The sequence below is a fragment of the Nomia melanderi genome, chromosome 4 (assembly GCF_051020985.1).
Source record: "Nomia melanderi isolate GNS246 chromosome 4, iyNomMela1, whole genome shotgun sequence".
Taxonomy (NCBI): domain Eukaryota; kingdom Metazoa; phylum Arthropoda; class Insecta; order Hymenoptera; family Halictidae; genus Nomia; species Nomia melanderi.
The window spans coordinates 14,104,879-14,124,703 of record NC_135002.1 but is presented as its reverse complement, the minus strand read 5'-3'; the positions used below and the strand labels follow the sequence as shown (position 1 = coordinate 14,124,703).

General features: G+C 29.7%; 3 protein-coding genes across 20 annotated transcripts; 1 reads left to right on the top strand and 2 right to left on the bottom strand.

Annotated features, from left to right (window-relative positions):
• The first annotated feature begins 1,661 nt into the window (after positions 1-1,661).
• On the top strand, positions 1,662-3,433 carry LOC116425487 (integrator complex subunit 12). The gene is made up of 4 exons (XM_031973285.2): positions 1,662-1,965; positions 2,041-2,171; positions 2,887-3,199; positions 3,276-3,433. Exons 1-4 carry the CDS (start codon positions 1,662-1,664, stop codon positions 3,431-3,433), a joined length of 906 nt encoding a protein of 301 aa, XP_031829145.2.
• A 194-nt stretch (positions 3,434-3,627) lies between these two features.
• Positions 3,628-16,424, bottom strand: LOC116425393 (post-GPI attachment to proteins factor 2-like). 18 transcript variants are annotated; one of them, XR_012998325.1, is made up of 8 exons: positions 16,328-16,424; positions 14,872-15,153; positions 14,509-14,776; positions 13,857-14,054; positions 9,415-13,681; positions 9,267-9,328; positions 9,127-9,179; positions 3,628-8,871 (listed from the first exon to the last, which is right to left on the bottom strand). XR_012998325.1 is itself a non-coding variant. In XM_031973018.2 (7 exons), exons 2-6 carry the CDS (start codon positions 15,034-15,036, stop codon positions 9,150-9,152), a joined length of 786 nt encoding a protein of 261 aa, XP_031828878.1. In that variant the 5' UTR covers positions 15,037-15,153; positions 16,328-16,424; the 3' UTR covers positions 3,628-8,871; positions 9,127-9,149. The 18 variants fall into 18 exon arrangements, 8 of the variants coding, with proteins under 8 accessions (XP_031828878.1, XP_031828881.1, XP_031828883.1 ...); XR_004234678.2 differs by lacking the exon at positions 9,267-9,328 and having other exon boundaries at positions 3,628-8,690; positions 8,802-8,871; XR_012998319.1 differs by lacking the exon at positions 9,267-9,328 and having other exon boundaries at positions 3,628-8,690; positions 8,802-8,871; positions 13,557-13,681.
• Positions 16,425-16,508: 84 nt separating this feature from the next.
• Rbm13 (RNA-binding motif protein 13) lies at positions 16,509-18,289 on the bottom strand. Its single transcript, XM_031973004.2, has 7 exons — positions 18,120-18,289; positions 18,010-18,056; positions 17,795-17,938; positions 17,345-17,657; positions 17,023-17,265; positions 16,840-16,917; positions 16,509-16,760 (listed from the first exon to the last, which is right to left on the bottom strand). The coding sequence occupies exons 1-7, from the start codon at positions 18,132-18,134 to the stop codon at positions 16,623-16,625; spliced, it is 978 nt and encodes a 325-aa protein (XP_031828864.1). The 5' UTR covers positions 18,135-18,289; the 3' UTR covers positions 16,509-16,622.
• Between the last annotated feature and the right edge of the window lie 1,536 nt (positions 18,290-19,825).

Sequence of the window (19,825 nt, the reverse complement as noted above, 5' to 3'; positions counted from 1 at the left end):
TTATGTCTGTTCAAATGAAGTTTGATTCGATTTATTTTGTTGTTTTTGGAGAAACAGAAAAAATAAATTGTATGATAATGATCGTAGTTTTAGTATTTGCTGGTGCCTGATGTTTCGAGGATCGACCAAATCCCTTTTGAGACTCTGTATATATTTTCAAATTCAATAGACTACGTATGTTTTATGTGTGCTTAAATATTTGGAAAAAATGAACCACTGTTTTCATGAAAAACTGCAGGGCCTCTAGAGATTGAAAGATAGTTTAAAAAAGAGTAAATTGCTCTAATTTCGTTCATGTGAATCGTACTATACTTCAAGGTGTTTTGTATTTTAGAAGATTCAATTGCAAATTTTTTCATTTGTTTATTAAATTTAAGATTTTGTTGAAGTTCCGATTATCTTCTAAGTTACTTAATTGTGTATATTGTGAATACAGAAAGTACAAAATTTAATTATGAAACTCAGTATTATTATTATTATTATTATTATTATCATTATCATCATTATTATTATTATCATCATCATCATCATCATTATTATTATTATTATTATTATTATTATTAAATACATGATCTATTATTGTATATTCCTTTAACTAACATATTGAATTTATTTCATCTTCGGGAATCGACAGAAAAATCTTTACGACAATAAGTAATTATTTTATCAAATCATTTAAGGAAGAAGTCGATAAAGAATGATTCTTTGACGTTGGATAAATCCGAAGAGAGATAAACTATTTTGAAAGATCAAATTTGTAGAAGATATTTTTAACGAACATTCCTTGTCACATTCGTATCCGCTATAAATGCAATAAAATTCACACTCATCTCGTAATTCATCCATCGTGCGCAGATTGCAATTGCAGCACCGCGGTTAATAGCCTCCATTACCAGAACGAAGAATAATAATGTATCGATTCGAACCCGTCTATATAGACTTGCTTGAGCAAATCAAGCTCAAGCTGATAAATACCAACTACTTTTCTTCGGCACATTTCACAATGAATATCCCCGCAGAGCTTCGATGTTAGCATTCATACAATTGAATGTGTCGAGCGTTCGCCATTTGTGTAGACGTTAATGTCACTTCGGTCTTCAAAAATATCTTCGAATAGAATTTTCACCGGTACATCATAAAGCATACGAAAAGGAAATTAAAAATAATCAATACACTACAAAAGCAAAACATTTTCTTGTAAGTACCATTTTGTTTCCTTCATTTTCTTGATGAATTAGGTTTACCGAAAAATTCTGCCTGCTTTCTGATTAATGGTAATTTCCATGTATAAAAATATTAAAAGCAGTTACTAAATCATTATTAAAATGGTATAACCTGATTGTAATTATTAAAAATCAATTCTAAATAATATTTACAAAATATTATATTAAAATGAATATGATATTTCTAAAATCTTTGGAAGGCCGATTTAGGTCTGAAAACTGATACAACTGAGATAATAAAACTGATACAATTTATAACTACAAAGCTAGCAGTTTAAATATAAGCAAAGAATTTCTATATTTTGTCTTCTTTCATATGTATAGGAGACCTACCATTGATAAACGTATTATCAGCATTTCATAGCATTAAAGCTACCCAGAAATTATTATTACAAAAAGAAATTTATTCAAACATAAATATAAAAAAAATTCTATAAAATGTACGAGGACATGGAAGATGCATTTGACATTAACGGAGATTTCTTCAACGCTTTGGTGTTGCTGCATTCAACGGACGATGAGAGCACAGATAAGCTTCGGAAAATGCTGGACGTAACCATCGAAAGGAAGTATGGTTACGAGAAAACTTTAAGAGCAAGGATGCCCCAGAAATGTTATCACAATACGAAGACTTGTGAAAAAAGCTATCCTATTGGAAAATCGGGAAAACAAGATAAGAAATTGCGAAAAAATGATAATGCTTCGAAGAAAATGACAAGCGTAAAATTTTCAGTGAATGATATAATAGAATGTGATTGGAAACCGACGAAAACTGACTTTACAGTGGAAGTAAATTGGAAATCTTTGAAAACGTTCGATAATGTGACAGAGAATAATTGGGTACCATTGAAGTCATTTAACGCAGAAGTTGAAGATTATAGTGAAAAAGGAGAGATTCCCAGAATATCAATTCCGGATGAAGGATACGGGGATGGACTTTTATGCAAGGTTCTCATAACAATTTTTATTCAATTATTTCAGTTGATGAAACAAACAATTAAATATGAATTCGTATTTTTTTATCATTCTTAACGGTCTCATTATTAGTTTTAGTATATAGAATATAGTTAGTATAGACTTAGTATATAGTTTTTCAGTATATAAGATTATTCAAAGTATCTTGTAATTTGAGGCACAATTACGAATAGGGATATCCTAACATGAAAAAAATAAAAAATAAAGGATAAAACTTAATCGTTTTAAAACTCGTTGGTTTTTAAGAAAATACAGTTTAAAAGTTTGTCAACTCCATCTGCATTTGACACTCTGCTGACAGCGATATTCAAATTTGATTTCTTCAACGACGAGATTTCAAATGAAAAAAATTGTTACTACTGTTATTATACGTATTTTGTATGTATATCGATAGTTTTGATATGTCTAAAAGTAATCTTGAATGTTTTTCTATTATTTTTTTCTTGTTTCTTTGAAGAGTTCATTGTATGCTAAACAACCCTTCATATACAATATAAAAGAAGATTGGAAATGTTTAGATAATTCAATTTACATGACTTACCTCGTATATATTTTCTAATACAAAAATATTCTTATTCTAGTCAAACTTACAGCATCAAAACTGATAATTTCAATTCAATTTCCCAACCAGCAAATCCTTTCTATTCGGCTGTTGAGTGTAATATCGATTTAATATTTTGCATGAAAGATTTGTAATGGAGCAAAATTGGGACCACTGATTTTATTGGAGTGTCAGGACTGTCAAGAGATCTATCATCCCTTGTGTCATCAACCTCCTGTCGTTGACATCGATGTGTACGATCCCAGAATCGTGTGGCGCTGTGGAAAGTGTATAAGCACAGCGTTTGCAAATTTCGCTGATACCCCGGACGAGAGGAAAACGAAAAAAATTCGTCAGCGAAAGGATACTAATAAAACAAAGGAAAATTCCATACCTAAATCGATCGAGATACAAGGAAGTTTTTCAAAGAACAGAACAATCACCGTTGAGAAAACTTCTGGTAAACTAATAAACATATTATACAGAATACATCTAATTTGTTACTTTTACGCGTAACTTGAAACAATTGTTTATAGTCACGATACAGAAAACCAATGATGGTATCGAAGGAATGTTGCATGTAGAAGACTCTTTGCTTTCGAGTCAAGAAACGAAGAATTTATCTTCAAATCAGTTGAAAAAACGAATCGGCTCCAAGCTTTCAGTAGCACGTGTTGTAACTAAACAGTCATGATATTTAACAGTGAATACCAGTGATCTTTATATCGGTTTTACTAACGATTACGAGTTTCGAGGAAAAAAGAGGTACGAATTTAAGGAACGTTCAGTTTAATCGACCGGAAATCGAGACGGTTGGGAGTCGTACGAATCGCAGAACTGTGGAAGAAACTAGAAAGGCAGCAGGAAAAAAAACTTCAACGATCGACATACATGTACAATACGCTTTATTTGTTAATCGTTCTTTACATGTTCAAGGAAGAACCGATTCTCGAATATCTTTCGTCAACAAGTTAACGCGATCTCACACCTTGCTCCCACGAGAGAACACTCCAATCACAGTACGCAGGGCACGTTACTTAAGCCAGTTATAGGTTGACACACGACAAGTTGTCAGTAACTTGCTTAAACATTAACAACAAGGTATTCTTTTTTTTCAAGCATTAAAACGAAAGGAAAAAGAAAACTCGGCAAAGATTTGTCTAATAACGTTTCGTAGACCCGATGATCGGAGTCCCTTACATTTACTATAATTTGCCTACTAAGAAAGTCTCTGTCATTGTCGCACGTTCTCGGCCAGTTTGATCGTTCCTTCTCTGTATTAAGGTCAACAGAGTTCAATTACCTTCGGCAACCACGCCGAAGTTTTAATCAGGACTTCATGCTCAATCACTTTCGCTCTAATTGATCGTGCATACGAGAAGAGAGGATCAAATATGCACGTGAGGTGATAGAGAATTACAGATCGGTGCAAGCAGCGCCCAATTTATATCGGTACTTCGCGGCGGATACATGTCTATAAATTACCTCTAAGTAGTTAATGTGTAAATGTCAATTTTGTACAGGTAATTTCAAAATTCTTACGTTTTATGGACGATTACAACTAGACTGCGGACTTTATATATGGCAATAACTGTACGAATGTTCAAAGCGGTTGCGAAACGCGAGTTTCGATAAAATCTAATGGAACTTTTAAGAACGGGAATAAGTTTCTGTATAATTTCTATATTTTTGTGAATTAGTCTACAAAAATGATAATTCGTATAAAGATCCGCTACCTATTTTATGTAATGAAGACGTATGTACCTATGTATGCGTATTCCCTATCATCGATTTATTTGCACCTCATCTGTAGTGGTGTATAGGATATCCAAAAATAATATGAAATTTCTATTGCTCAAATTAGACAAGACTTAATTAAACATTAACATTAGAAATAAAAATAAAAAATTTTGAATCTATCGGAAAATGTATTTGAAAACAAATGTTATACACAAGCAAATTTTATTCCACTTTCATTCCATTTTTGTTGTACCTTCTAAACAAATCGCATAGTTTTAATTATTTATACATATTGCTTTAGAACACCCTTACACACCTTTTGCAACGCTACTTTTACCAGTTTTAGGAAATTAAAAATAATGAATCAATCTTCCATTTTTCACATAATTTTGGCGCAAATATTGCAAGTTATAGAACTTTGTGACTGTCCAACGATATGACTATTGGGTGATGAATTAGCGTTTAACTATATCTTTGATTCTTCCATTCTATCATTAAATAAATGATTTTTTAACGGTAAGTCGTTTTCATTTATTCTCTCACAGTCACACTTAGATCCAATTTTTCAGTCTAAATAAATTTCAATAAACAACCAAATTTATTTCATTTTTAGATTCAAAAGCTTATTTTGATTTTCCTGTCTGTTTTGAATAACTTTATAATACGCAGCGCATAAAAATTCGTATAAATCTAATTTCAGAAAATTTTCGTTGATTTGTATTTTACAATGTAATCTACAGTTCTTTGATTCATAAAATGGGAAAATCTGACACGGATATTTTTCAGATTCATTTAGATTACCAAAGAATCATCAAAAACTTTTTTCGTCACCCAGTAGTGTTCCGACAAAGAGACATTCTGTGATAATATGTCTATAAAGATTTTCGAATAGAAATAAACATACACTCTAAAGAAATTAATAAATTCATGCGACTTCTTCATCACGTCAATTTAATTAGGCTTAGCCTATACGAGACAATGAACATATTTCACAAACTACCGTGCAAACATAAAAATAATCATTTAAATTTATTATCACAGAATTATCGATCGTTCGAATTCATCGCGTGTCGAAGTAAACCCACTGTAACAATATAGCAGTTCGTTCTTCCGTTTAACATGTGAAATCAGAAAAACTGTTTCGGTAGCAAAATTATGTTAAAAAATACACGTTCCGGAGGCTTAATTTTCGTGAGCTAATAGCAAAAATATCCGCGTAAAAATTTCTGTTTTTTTAGATTTTTCGACTGGACAAGTAGCGGACCGAAGCATTTTTCTAATTTTTCGTCGTACAGCAGCATGTATCATCGTTAACGCGAATATTTGTTTCTTTTTTTCTAAAAATTATTATTTTTTGTGTTTCTTATTCATCGAGAAACTATCGTTTCGATATGTTTTCCATTAGTGTCATTATTGCTGTTGGATTAAGTTCAATGAAATTCGAACTATATGAAAAGTCTACAATACTATGAGGCTCATTCTTGCACACAAACTTCCTAAACAGTTTACGAAAGAAAACAAATATACTTTGTACGTAGACAACATTACATAAAATATCAACTCACAACCAAACATTACTATACTAGAATAGTAGTAGTCATAAAGAAGTCAGATTTTCTAGAGTCTGCGTTACCTTTCTTTTTTTGCAATATTTTCCTCAACTTTTCTCTCACTAATTCTCCGTTAGTCACTCTGAGGGTGTGAACGCGTCTTCATAATATGTTAGCGCGTCCTTCTGGTATAATCTTGCGTAACCATTCGAAATTTGATTTTCTTTTTGCTTTCAGTAGCTAATATATTCAAGTGGTAAAAACTCTTCTTAAAAGCGCTAAAATGCATGCATGTATGTAACGAGAAAAATTGACGTATAACTGTCACTGCAAAAACTTATCTCTTTTAAATTTGAGCCGCTCATGAATCACTAATATCTCGTGGTTTCCAGCGATTCGGTTAGTCGCGATAGAAAGTTTTCGCCTATAGCTTTTTCTTTTTTTTTTAATCATAGGTGCATTGTTCTACGTGTGTTGTTGTTTCGAACGAAGTGCGAAGTACGTGATTATCAATGTTCTTAATATATAAATAGTTTATAATTATAGTTGTGTAATCACTCTGCTCCATAACTCTTTGAACTACTTTACATAATAAACCTCTGTTTAAACCACAGAAGACATTCAGCCTAATTCACGACAGAGTTGTCGTGCCAAGTGGCTGACATCAATTAAATAAAGATTCTGACACATGTCAAGGTTACTTCAAGTTGCACTTCATCAATCCAATAGTCGGCCTCTGTTTGAGGTGGCCGTCTAAAGCTACGTCTTCACTTAAATCGCGCGTTGTTTTTTAAAGGACGTTATAGTATAAAGTTTATACTATAGACAGAGAAAAAATTTCTCCTAAATTATAGTTATTACTTCGGTAAAATTATATACTAAAATTACTAGATGGAATGAAGAAAATAAAGCATTAAACAAAAGACAAAATAGCTTTCACTGAAAAAATTGGACCATAATGTAATCGAAAAACGGATAAAAGATCTAATGCGCTTTAGAACTTGATCAATTTTAACAAGTATATTCTTATGCGCCCTGTAATAGATTTAATTACTTTACTTTAAAATGATGAAATATTTGCTCATATATTTTGTTTTAATGATTTTTTCTATTTAAACCACGTGAGAACTGGAGACGTGTAAACAAGCAAAATCTGCTATGGTATATTTATGTATATTTCATATTTAAGAAAATAGCTTTAGGTGGCTGAGCTCAAGAAGAGACCTTACTTGCATGCTAGTGCTTAAGGTATATGACATTTTACACAAACTCTATCAGGCTTCTTCATTCATTAAAATAGCTATAATCCTATCAAAGTATCGAGTTCATATTATGCGATAAGTACCAGCTCATTATTAATTTTAATACTGAAAAAAAAACAATAATAAATCACAATGCTCTCTAAACACACTATTTATGTATATAGTATATAATAAACTGTTTTTGGAAACTTCTTTAAATAGTTTGCAACTACTTAATTTTTAGGATATTTTTAGAATCATTAATATGAGAGACTGGGTCTTCTTAAAACGTGAGAGTTGTATACTCGAGTTCACAGTGCCTATTAATCTGCCACTTTAAAAAAGCATGCTGAAATATCAATTTCATTATTATTAATCACAAAAACTTTTGCATTTCTCCATGACCAGTTATTAATTTATCCATTTTACCCAGCTCAGATTATGAAGTCCAGATAATAAGCAAGAATTAACATGTAAGTTTGCAGGAAAAACCAGAAAAATTGATACTTGAAAAAATGTAAATTTGAGAAAGTACTATAACAGGAGCGAAAAACAAAAATGTATTCCCAGGAACAGCAACACCAAGTCAATCAAATCAGGCCATGGATACTCTGATCAATGAAGCTGCTAGATTATTCTATGTGAAATGTTGGAAAGCCCTTGATACACCCTTTGAACAAAACAAATTAGAACCACATTGGTAAAAATGAACCATCATGTGATTTCAGTTTATGTTGAACATATACAGTTACAAATTCACATTTATTCACCCATATGACTATACAGCATACCAGGTAGGCTCACAAATAACAACAAAATAAATAATAACACTAGTAATGCTTGTATGTGCGTCAGCTACACAGGTATAAAACATTTCAAACCGCTAATAAAGAATTGATAATGGCGACAACATTATAAATCACTTGATGCAAGATCTTAGCAATGGCACATAGAACCGGATTTTAGAAAAATTTAGTCAGTTCACAACGACTAGAGACAATGATAGTTTCCATCCAAATAAAACCACAATAAACCAAGCAAAAAATCTCTAAGACAGAACTATATCCAACTTTTCATCACACATACAAGGAAAAATCACTAGGAGAAATTCCCAACAGAGTTGAAAAGTAGCTCAAAACAAAAGAAGAAAGAAACTGCCTAACCATCGGAATAAAACGACTTCTTTGAAAATGACTTTGTGTAGAAACACAATTCCTATTGAAACCTTACCTTCGATAGGTAATTAAAGATCCAACAATCTCGCGTGAAACAAATTTGAAGTGCGTCGTGATATACGCGACCACAGAAGTAAAGTCCAACCAGCCAAAGCCAAGAAAACACCAACTGATATTGATAGTACCTAATGTACATAATATCCAAAAGATGTCCAAAATGTTGAAGAACTGCAGGTTACAAACTCCTACAAAATAATAAATAAAGACACAGTCAAAATTCACTTGGAGACTACAAAAGACTTTAGAATGATAAATAAAAGACTAGAGTAAAGAGAAGGTTGTAATCAGACACCTACTCCTATCCACTGACCCCAAGGCAATAGCAGATGATTTAAAAGAGTTAGGTCATCCAACTTCAATGGTATCCTATAACATTGGACAGAATGTCAAAAGCGCCATTATTGTTTTCCTTTATGAAATTATTACCAAACTCGAGTAACAAGAATATTTATTTCATTATAAAACTATGAAACACAAAAATTTCAAATGAGCCTTCACGCATGAAAAATAATATCCCAGTGTGAAAAAGGCCATGGATATAGCTACGCACAGAAATATCGCTCTAGAACCACTCCACAATGAGAATGGAATGTCAAAGATGAGCATGTAAAATGCACTAACCATGGTGGAAGCAACTCAGCAAACTACAAGGGCTGCATAACATATGACACAGCCTGGAAAGAAAAATACAAATCAAATATTATTCAAACCTAACTAACATATCCATATTAACTTAATATAGACCAGAAGAACTGTCTTACATAGATATTATCAGGCAAAAACCATTAGAAACAACAGAAGCCACAAACAACTATGAACTTCACTGGAATAAAATGCAACATAAAAACAAAGAAACTTCACCACGCTATAAAATCAAATTAAATATACAATAAAATCCAAAAAAATCACCTGTCCTCAGCTCGAACAGAGGTAAGATTCTTCAAGAACTCGTAGCATCCTGGTATCATTATTGTACATCCTATATACATCGGACTTTCCTACAATACACAACACAACAGTCGCCACCGGCTGACACTGCCGTCATACTAACAAATTACAACAACATCTCAAAGAAGTCAAAGTTTAATTTATGATAATTGAGTAAAAATTATATAAATTTGCTACAGAATATGAACTGAATTAATATATCTACTCGCTTATTTGTTTCTTCTCACTTCTTTGGTACAATTAATCGATGTTTCTAATAAATTTATAAAAACCAATCATCCCTCACTCAAATTATCTTCCCTTGGTGTTACACCATTGATGACAAATATATGAAAAATCTTCCAATTGAACCAAATAAATCCTTATTAGATCTATGGTTAACAGTCATTGTAAAAATACGTAACATTCCTGATGTCTGGGATATTTATCCTTGAAATAGAAGTCCTCCAATTGATAAAGTGCTTAAAATGTGAACTCTTCACTTGAAACATCTATTGCTACCTGACAATTTATACAATTAACATAAGGGGCAAGGGCCTTCCTGAAATATCAATCTATCATTAACCAGCTGAAGAATTCTAAAATTGAGAAAAGGAAAACAGAGTATGTTGACCTTTGACTTTCCAAATTACTGTTATACTGGTATTTTGTATATAACAACTTGTTTTTGTAAACTCCTTTAAAGATTTTACAACTATTTTTAGGATATTTTTAGAATTAGTAGTAAATGTCTTATCTACACCTACTCATAAGCAAATTACACGTATAAATTCATTTGATTTTCAAGGGGTACTTAAAACTAAAACAGCCTATGAATTATTTGTCATAAATAAATTCAAACAATGATTGCACAATAAAAAATAAAAAATTAATAAAGGTCGTAAATTGACTGAAGTCAATATAGTACCATGGACTTAGTTGCCAATACAACAGATGCATAGAATGTATCATTAATACATCACTTGGCACGGGTTTAATGTTTGATAATTACATCGAAAAATATTGTTTTTTCATTACGATTAGTAATAAATGTGAACTCATTAAGAAACTTCAAAATAATATCATAATGTAAATTAAAAGATGCAACTTAAATAACTTCATATTTGAAAGTAGTCTCATTATTTAAAAAATTTAACTGTTCATAATTAAAGAATATATACTTCAAGGAAATGTGTTTATACAATGTTTTATTATAAATTTATTCATAAACACATTAACTATTATTGAAATAGTTTTATATTAAAACTTGAAAATGAAATGAAAAAAATCTCAATACAACATAAAAATAACATTTGCATGTAAAAATGTGCAATAATGACACCCTTAAGTAAACGTTATTAAGGTTCTATTTGTCAGCATTTGCACTGAAAACAATGTATCGACTCAGTAATATATCTGCTATAACACTGTGTGAGACATTCATCTAGTGTTTCTGAATGCTAATTATATGAATTTACAAAACAGATTTAGTCATCTACAGCAATGTGCTTTACTACAATGTTGTTTCATTTAATGCTCCAAATGAAACATTACCATAAATACTTTGAAAGAGAATTATGGCTTTTAGATATAAAATTTAGTATAAACAATTATTCGAATTTCAGAAAGTTGTTCCGTAATTTTGGACGTAATTCAAGTTTTGGTCAGGAATATATTGTACAAGATAAATATTGATTTTACTTTCCATTTATGTTTTCCCTCTATTAACGTCATCATTGTATAAACGCCAATTGTTTGACCATTATCACACTGCACTTAAAGGTTGTACATTAAATACAAACATAAGCATTAATTCTTACATCTGTAACATAATACTGTAATGATTAATTTTATAAGTATCATCAAATAATTTGTTTCTGTTGCATTATGTTTTACATAACATATGGGTCATATATACTTATACACGATAAAATATACTGATGATATACAGCTGTACAGTGTTGGACAATATTTCTACGGTGCCTTAAATTAAGATTGCATACACTTATTTTACGCACGTACCTTCATTAAACATGAAAGTCGTGCTACTGTAAATGCATCCTACATGCTAACAATGCATCAGAATTCATGATGTTTCACAACAATGTTTTTAAACAGATCAGAAAACAATGACTAGAATTAATTATTGACTAGAATTCTCATTTTGCAAAAAAGTCTCTACAAAAGTAAGTTTAAAATTAGTAATAAATCAGCTAATGCTGTAATCTCTTTTTCTATATTATTATTCATTCTCACTTTTTCAAATAAACTATATGCAGAAACTAAATACAGAATCCCACTTCTTGGGGTTTTATAATATTTTATATTGTTTGAATGTAGGATACATACTTGTCTAGTATCACTACAAGTTTCCACTACCTAAAAGGCCATTAAAGATTTCATTGCCTGGGAAGATACCAATGCCATACTTTGGAAGCGCTAGATTCTTTGCTTTATCATTTTAATTGTGCCTTTGTATATTGAAAATAATTGGAAGATACTTGTGTTGTGTTTCAATTGCAAATTAAGAATAACAAAACTTTTTAAATAAAATAAAAACTGTTTATATAATACTGTAAAATATATTCAAGCTGATATTTCCTTCATTAAAATAAATATAAGTTAATTGGAGAAATTTTGTGCATTGTCCTGTGTATCCACTCAATATATAAAATATTTTTGAACACTTGTCAATATTTTATGATTTCAGTAAAATTGTTAAATATAATAAATATTTGTGGCGTGTACATGTATATAAATGTATTATCCAAGTTTCAATATCTTTGGATTACAATAATTGTAGCAAATATGAGCGAGATTTAAGATTAGATTCAATAAAATTTTGTTATGCATTATTAATAGTTCGAGAAAAAATATTCAAACTTAGTGAAAAACAAAAAGAAAACGATAGTAGATAAGAGGAAGATGAAGTTCCTCCATAGAAAATATATTATTACAAACTCAACATAAGCTATAAAATATATTATTGTATAAAAATGAAGTAAATATATTTAATGAAGCTTTCATATTAACTAAAACCCCAGAAATTTAGTATACAACAGGTAAAGACTACCATTATATAATCATTAATGAGACATCAGAAATTATAGATATATTCATATTAAACAAATTGGAAGAGTGTTAATTTTTTCTTAGAATTTCGAATTAATATTGTAATACCAGTAATATTAAAAATCGAAATAATATAACCAGATGTTTTGATTCTCAGATATGTGAACTGTAATATCGAAAGACGATTGTAATCTGATACTACTGTAGCAGATTTTATGAAAGTTAGGAAGCATAGATAATGTATGTCAAACTCTAATATCTCGGTTTACTGAAACATGCTTCCTCATCCGTCCCTCACTTTCCCAACTTAATTTGTCCTTTGGTATCAAAATTAACACAATAGTAAAAAATTAATCTAACTAAAAGAAAATAGTTCGCAAATTTATTTATCGAAAATAAAAAAGATTTCATTTTTGTGCATTCAGCCATAAAATTTGCATTGTCTGCGTTGTTACATCATTAACAAATAATAAAACGATGCCGAGGACGTCCTACTTTTTTTATATTTACCGTAACATATTAAACTGACACAAGGGACGGATAAGCGTTAAAAAAATGTTCACATAAATTAAAAATTTTTGAAATCAATAATTAAAAATTATAAAAATAAATTACGGATATTCAAAGAAAATTTTGAAATCTTTGTAACCTATTCTTTTTAATACAAAAGGACTAAATACTTTGTAATATATATTTCTTTTGAAAAATAAAAGTGTTCAGATGTGACATTTAAGTATAATTTTACTTTCTGCTTATCTCGAAGATAAGCATAACATTTATAATTTAGTTTATGTTTTACTGTCAATAATATCATCAAAATCACTGTATGTATAAAATGTTTGGTAAGAACTATTTTAAACTCTTTGTTGTATTATAAAGATGTTTCGTTAAAAAATGTTCACCAGTATTTACCAGTGGATACTCAGCTTCATATAATATAACATATGTACTTTAAATTCTTGGCAATAGCACTTCCAGACAGTGGCAGTAGGCACTTTGATGACAATAATAGGATAATGATAAATATAAAATATTATAAGGAGTTAATCCACCTTTATGGTTGGTAAACCGTTCCCAACAACCAGCTGTTCCTTGGGAAAATCTAGAACTACGGTAACATGAAAACCCATGTTCGCAGAGGCAATCACATATTCACATAAGGAAAACCAACTAAATGCTGTTAGAAAAAACATTATAGTAAGATTATCATATACTACTTTTAAACATTTATGTTTATAATTTAAATTTAGGTGTTATATGTTCTATTTATTTAATATCACTCCATTTTTATATACTCTATTTGTAAATTGAAGTTTATAATTTTCATTACAAAAAAATATAAATTTTCTTACCCAGGTCATGGCAGAGCAATCTGTGTTTTAAGAAAAACACAATGAGTCCAATAGTACTAATAAGACTTGTTACAAAAAGTGCTTGTTTGTACTGAAGACTTGGCGCATCTGGTGTTACAAGGCGACCTAGCCTTACTGCTGTTAACATATATGTTAAGGAACTAATCATAAAGCCAATGAAGATTTTTTCATGTACCGCTGTAAAAAAAATTTCAACAAATTATATTTTATAATCATATTTTATATATGAAAGTCTGTTTCAACTAATAACTAAGAATACCATAAATGTATATTAATATACAAAGCAGAAAGTAGAAATTAAAACATTTATAATATAATTTATGAACTGGTTAATTAATCTTGATATTGCTTTTAAATCCGTCAATGTTAATAATTTTTATTACAACATGAAAGCTCTTAAATAAATGCATAAACATTTAATATTTAATAAAACCAAAAAGTCAAACGTTAGTACTTTTATTAATATAATTTTTATGAATTAAGGAGTATTTACTACCACTTTTCAGAACCTCTACTATTTACCCTCATTATTAATTGATAAAATATGTAACTATTTAATAATACTTATTCAATATTGTATGAAATAATAAACTGATAAAAAAGAATAAATTACTTTTATGATTTTACTTACAATAATTTTCTCTATTGGAAATGTATGTAACACCACACAAGGTTGCCACTTCTGCTATGTTCAACCAATAACATAAATTCAAAAGTCGACTTCCCTTAATCTTCAAAGTTACATCTTCAATTGCTTTGAGTATATTATAATAATATGAGTAATAAACACTAGCGATAAGTAGGCGAGGACCAATGTGTAATGCTATGGTTACACGCCACAAATACCTTTGCGGAGAAATGCCAGTAATGGCTGATATCGATGGAAGTACATTATAGACCTAAATTAAAAATATTTATTGTTAATATGCTTAAACCAAAGATTTATAATACTTAATAATCAATTATTTATATGGTAATAAATGTATAATCATACCCTACAGTGTGTTTCATGAATGTCATCTTGTTGAAAGATATATCCTGTAATAAAACAGACTAACAAAGTAACAAGTGGTAAAGACACTGTTACTAAACATAATTTCCTAAGTGATATTGCTATATATATTGAATTTTTGTTGCTTCCCACATTGTTCAACTCCATGATTGTACACAAAATAAGAAGAAAGCTCAAGGATTCTGGCTATGTCAAGATCATAATCAAGTCTTATTTTCGATATTATTAAAAATTTCCAAAACTGTTTTGAAGTTTATAATACATCTGAAATAAACAAATGAATTATACGTCACAACTTTTTCTTTAAAAAATAATCACACAGATTAATATTTAAAAGTCATTTATTTTAAGAATAAAGATTTATATTTTTAAATAATACTGTGTACTACAGATTGATGACACCTATTCATTTCAAATTTTTATGAAATTTGGCATTTAATTACTGTATCATACATTATAAATATTATATTGAATTTTATATTATTGTAATATAACATTGCACCCACTGTTAAAACATTAATTCTGAATGTATGGTATTAAATGAAATGAATTCATTCAGATAATTTCTTTGAATATTGATTTAACATTCAATGCAATGTAGACATTATAATAAAACAATATTTCATGTTATGAACAAATTATTGTATTACTTAATAAATAGCAAGAAGCAGAATTATAATTACATTAAAGTATATGTTTTGCATTAAGTGAATTGCATATGTATATTTTGAAACACAGTATGTAGAACAGATGACAGAAATTAGAATAAAAAAGATCCTTGCCTCAAAATTCCACATACCCAAAACGATAAACATATTCAGTTAACTGCCCTATTTTCGGAATTGATTTTAGGGATAACCTACTTTTTCTATTTATAGCAAACAAAAGACACTGTCACGGGTAACGTGGAGTTCATGACATTTGGCTACAGGCAATTTATAACGAAACTGAATACATTTATGAGCAGCTTATGATAAAACAATCAGGTTTCGTTTGCACGATAAAGAATTCAACACAAAAGCTTTACTAATCTATGTATTTAAACAAACAGCAAGTACTAAAGTACTTATGTACCTACTCTCCTTATACACTGTACGACATTAAAAAAATGTTTTCTGTTTCAATAGAGATACGTGCATAACAATGTATTAGATATGTATTCAATAGTGCAATTGTTTATTTCATGATAAATGGATTTTTATTTGAGTGTCGTAGCAGATCACAGTAATACATTTCCATACAAATTCGTATGTAAGAGATAAACAAGCATACACAATGTATGCATAAATAGCATCCCGCACTGTATTTATAATGAAGTTTATGTGTAGTATCACAATTTAGAATCAATTTTAATCAGTTTACATAACTATAACTTTGATAATAAAGAATTCATCCATGTTCATTTATAATCTTCACGAGGAAAATTGAAAAAATTTACCTTATTTCTTGTGTACAAACATGTCGTCTGTTAGTCCGCACAATTTATATTTGAAGAAATGCCATCTATGATTCGTATACCTATATTCCTGTCGAGTATTGGACCTGGCGCGAATTTTAAATTTTACTCGGTTTAGTAAGCACAAATGAGGTATCCCGCCCGTCTTAGCAAGGAACGTTATTTCATGTTATTTAAACAAGTTTTATTCACATTGATTATAATAAGATAAATTTTCGCTTCGTGAAAATGATACATTATTATAAATACAATTACAATTCTTCTAATCAAAAAATTATCACGTTCGTTCTCTTTGTGGTAATTCGTCTTCAAATTCATATTCAACTTCCACCTTTGGACGGATTTTCTTTTGCATTTTACCTTTCTTTGTAACTTTAGGCCTTTTCGTCTTCTTACTTGTAGAAGGTATTATATCCTGTAATAATAGGATAAATTTACACAATCATATATCATATATCTCCATTCAAAATAAATATAACATCTTAATTTAATACCTCAATATCACTTGTTTCAGATTCAAAGTCACTAGATAATTCAATTTTTTCTTTCCGTCCCGAATCACTATCTTCATCCTATTGAAACAGACATATCAAAGTAGAGAGATAGAAAAGTATATATCGTGTGTGGCCAGAAGTACGGTATACATGGGTTAGAATTGGTAAAGACATGAAAATTACCATAGATGCTTCTTCAATATCATCAAAATCATCGTCTTCTTCATCACTTTCTGCTTCCACATAATGTGGTTCATTTGTTTCTCTCTCTTTTTCATCTGCTTCTAATTCCATTTCTACTTCTTTCTCTATTTGTTTCTCTTTTTCTTCGTCGCTTTCACTTTCTGCTTCACTTTCACCTTCAACTTCAACAGCTTCAACAGCTTTATCAAATACTTTTTGTGGGAAATTGTAGATGTCATTATACTGAAATGAAAATTAGTATTTATAATCACATAAAAAATGAATATTTATGCAAATATATGATGAATCTCAACATCTGTACCATGCCTTGCTTCAATCGTTCCATAAGTTGTTTCTCTATTGCTGTTTCTAATCTTGCAGCGATCAAAGCTTTTTCTTCTCTACGCCTTTCTCTTCTTTCAATCTTTCTTTGAATTGGTACAATTTGTTTTTGTCTTCTTAATCTAAGTTTTCTCATACGAATGAGATACTGTGTAATTTTTACAAACCTTTGCTTACATTTTGCTTTTATAAAACCTGGCCAATATAATAAGTTTTCATTGATTTGGAATATAGCTTTTTCAAAGTTCCTAGAGAGTTTGACTTTTTCCCATGCATTTTTTGGAAAATGTATTCTATGGAACAAAAATGTTTGATAAATATTACGTAGTAATAAATTTAATTAATAGATTATGAATATACAAATAGATTTACTAATATCAATATAATTCAGCTAATGAAATAGGAAGAATGATACTATTAAATTTATTACCTTTCTGCAGTTCTCATATATAAATAAATGATACCATTTTCTTCCCTAATTGTAGCATACTGACTGTTTGCTAGAGGACAAGATGCTCTACTACATAAACCTGTAAGATTATACTCATTCCGACAAAACCTTTGGGTTTTGGTACTGTAAAGATAAAATATAGAATAAAATGTTAATACACAAAACTATTGATACTTTTCATTAAATTTACGTACTTTACTTTAAAGGAACAGAAGGACTTATTGATAACACTCCACACAACCTGAAACAATTCAAAGTTAAAATAAATATGTGCTTTTTCATACATAAGTTAAAATACACTTACATCGTCGTGCTGCATTTTGTTTTCTTTTTATGTTATCTTGAAAAATGTTTACAAAAACAACTTGTCTCTCGTTCAGAGAGACGCACGTGTATTCTCTTAAAAAATAGGTTATGTTAAACTCATTACTGAAATACCGACACAAATGAAAATTCTTTGCCCATAGCCGGAGAGTTACGCGGCCTTCTTATCATTTTCATATCACTTATAATGTTACCAACAGAGTACAAATAAATGCAAATAAAGAAATAAAAAACATGTTCTTTTTTATTTTTTTGTCTCAATATTACATTTATTTCTATATACTCATATTTTCATATAGGTGTTTATCGGAATATTAAACAAAATTCACAATTTCGATGTACAATACAATATAAATACTGAAAATGTATATAATTTGTTTGCATAATGTGATCGGCGAAGTTTTTATAGTTTTTCGAACAATTAATTCTTATATCTGGTAAAACTACAGCTGTTATCCCATATAAATTTTTAAAATTATTTTCTATGAAATTTTTAATCGCTAACTGTAAAGTGCATACTTTGTAATGTGAATAAATACCATTTATATAAATATTTCGATGCTCCACCGTTTAACTAAAAATATTACAATTTAAATGGGTATGTAATATATGAAATTCAATTGAAATTAATCTAAATGCTATTCCCACCGTTTAAAGATCCTCACTGCATGCATTTGTCGTTGTCAAGTTGTGTAAAACACTCGTAGCAGAAAGAAAGTATATAGCTGATTCGATTCTTATTAACAAGCTAAAAGCATGTATTATCGATAATTATTATTGATTAAGGATCCCCGAAGCCCTAAACAAAAATTCCCATAAGCTGCAACATTTGTATGTATCTTAAGCCTGTGTATCCAGTCTATCCTATTTCTCGTTATTCGGCTCATCCGTCTCTCGTCAGTGTTAAGCTATCTTAAGCTGCGAGCTATGTTTGAAGCTTACCAATATTGCTGGTAGATGTCATAACTATTCAATTTCCTGTAGCGACCTGTTATGATAGAAAAGAAACTTTCTTTGTGCAATCGGAGATTGTAAATTTTATAAATTATGGTTTTTAACAACAATTTATCACTTGAATAAAGTTTAGCATAGCAAACAGATGAGATGTACAATAGTTAATAAATATATACTATACAGCTAATAAATATAACAAAAACGCTATTGGTTTCATTTTCTATTTATTCAATGTGCATATGTAATCACTACTTCTTGTGGCACATCATTTTAGGGGGGTTTGTAAATTGTAACATATAAGCACGCAACAGTACCATTCTTTACCTTTTCCTTGTCATCGATTTGGGGTAATTGCTTTTCACATTAGCAATTGTTTCACGATATCAATTCTAAGGTTTGAAATGAAAAATTTGTGAACAATACTATTTTAGTTTAATTACAAATAGGTTTATCATCTGCGAGTTGATTATTGTATAATTTTATTCATTCAAATTTCCTGGAATATCTATCTATTCGATCTAATATTTTGATGTTGGACGAAATATTTATCGCGTACGCGTAGTTAAGCCACTTAGTATTATGTACTACTATGATTATGTATTATTCCATGGATATACGTATTTTGCGCGCACGATAATTATGTAGAAAGTGTTGGTATGAGTGCGGTATAAGTTTCCATATGAAGCCATCCGATATGACGGCATGTTTCTGAAAGGATACGGTTTACATGCG

What these genes read in the sequence shown, in the direction of transcription:
- LOC116425393 (XM_031973018.2), bottom strand. Translation starts at nt 15,036, where the DNA reads ATGGAGTTGAACAATGTGGGAAGCAACAAAAATTCAATATATATAGCA. An exon ending in TTCATGAAACACACTGTAGG is followed by an intron (nt 14,777 to 14,871) that starts GTATGATTATAC and finishes TTTTTAATTTAG; the next exon opens with GTCTATAATGTACTTCCATC. An exon ending in TTCCAATAGAGAAAATTATT is followed by an intron (nt 14,055 to 14,508) that starts GTAAGTAAAATC and finishes TTTTTTTTACAG; the next exon opens with CGGTACATGAAAAAATCTTC.
- LOC116425487 (XM_031973285.2), top strand. Translation starts at nt 1,662, where the DNA reads ATGTACGAGGACATGGAAGATGCATTTGACATTAACGGAGATTTCTTC. An exon ending in GGGATGGACTTTTATGCAAG is followed by an intron (nt 2,172 to 2,886) that starts GTTCTCATAACA and finishes TTTGCATGAAAG; the next exon opens with ATTTGTAATGGAGCAAAATT. An exon ending in CACCGTTGAGAAAACTTCTG is followed by an intron (nt 3,200 to 3,275) that starts GTAAACTAATAA and finishes AATTGTTTATAG; the next exon opens with TCACGATACAGAAAACCAAT.
- Rbm13 (XM_031973004.2), bottom strand. An exon ending in AACGATTGAAGCAAGGCATG is followed by an intron (nt 17,266 to 17,344) that starts GTACAGATGTTG and finishes TTTTCATTTCAG; the next exon opens with TATAATGACATCTACAATTT. An exon ending in ATATTGAAGAAGCATCTATG is followed by an intron (nt 16,918 to 17,022) that starts GTAATTTTCATG and finishes CTGTTTCAATAG; the next exon opens with GATGAAGATAGTGATTCGGG.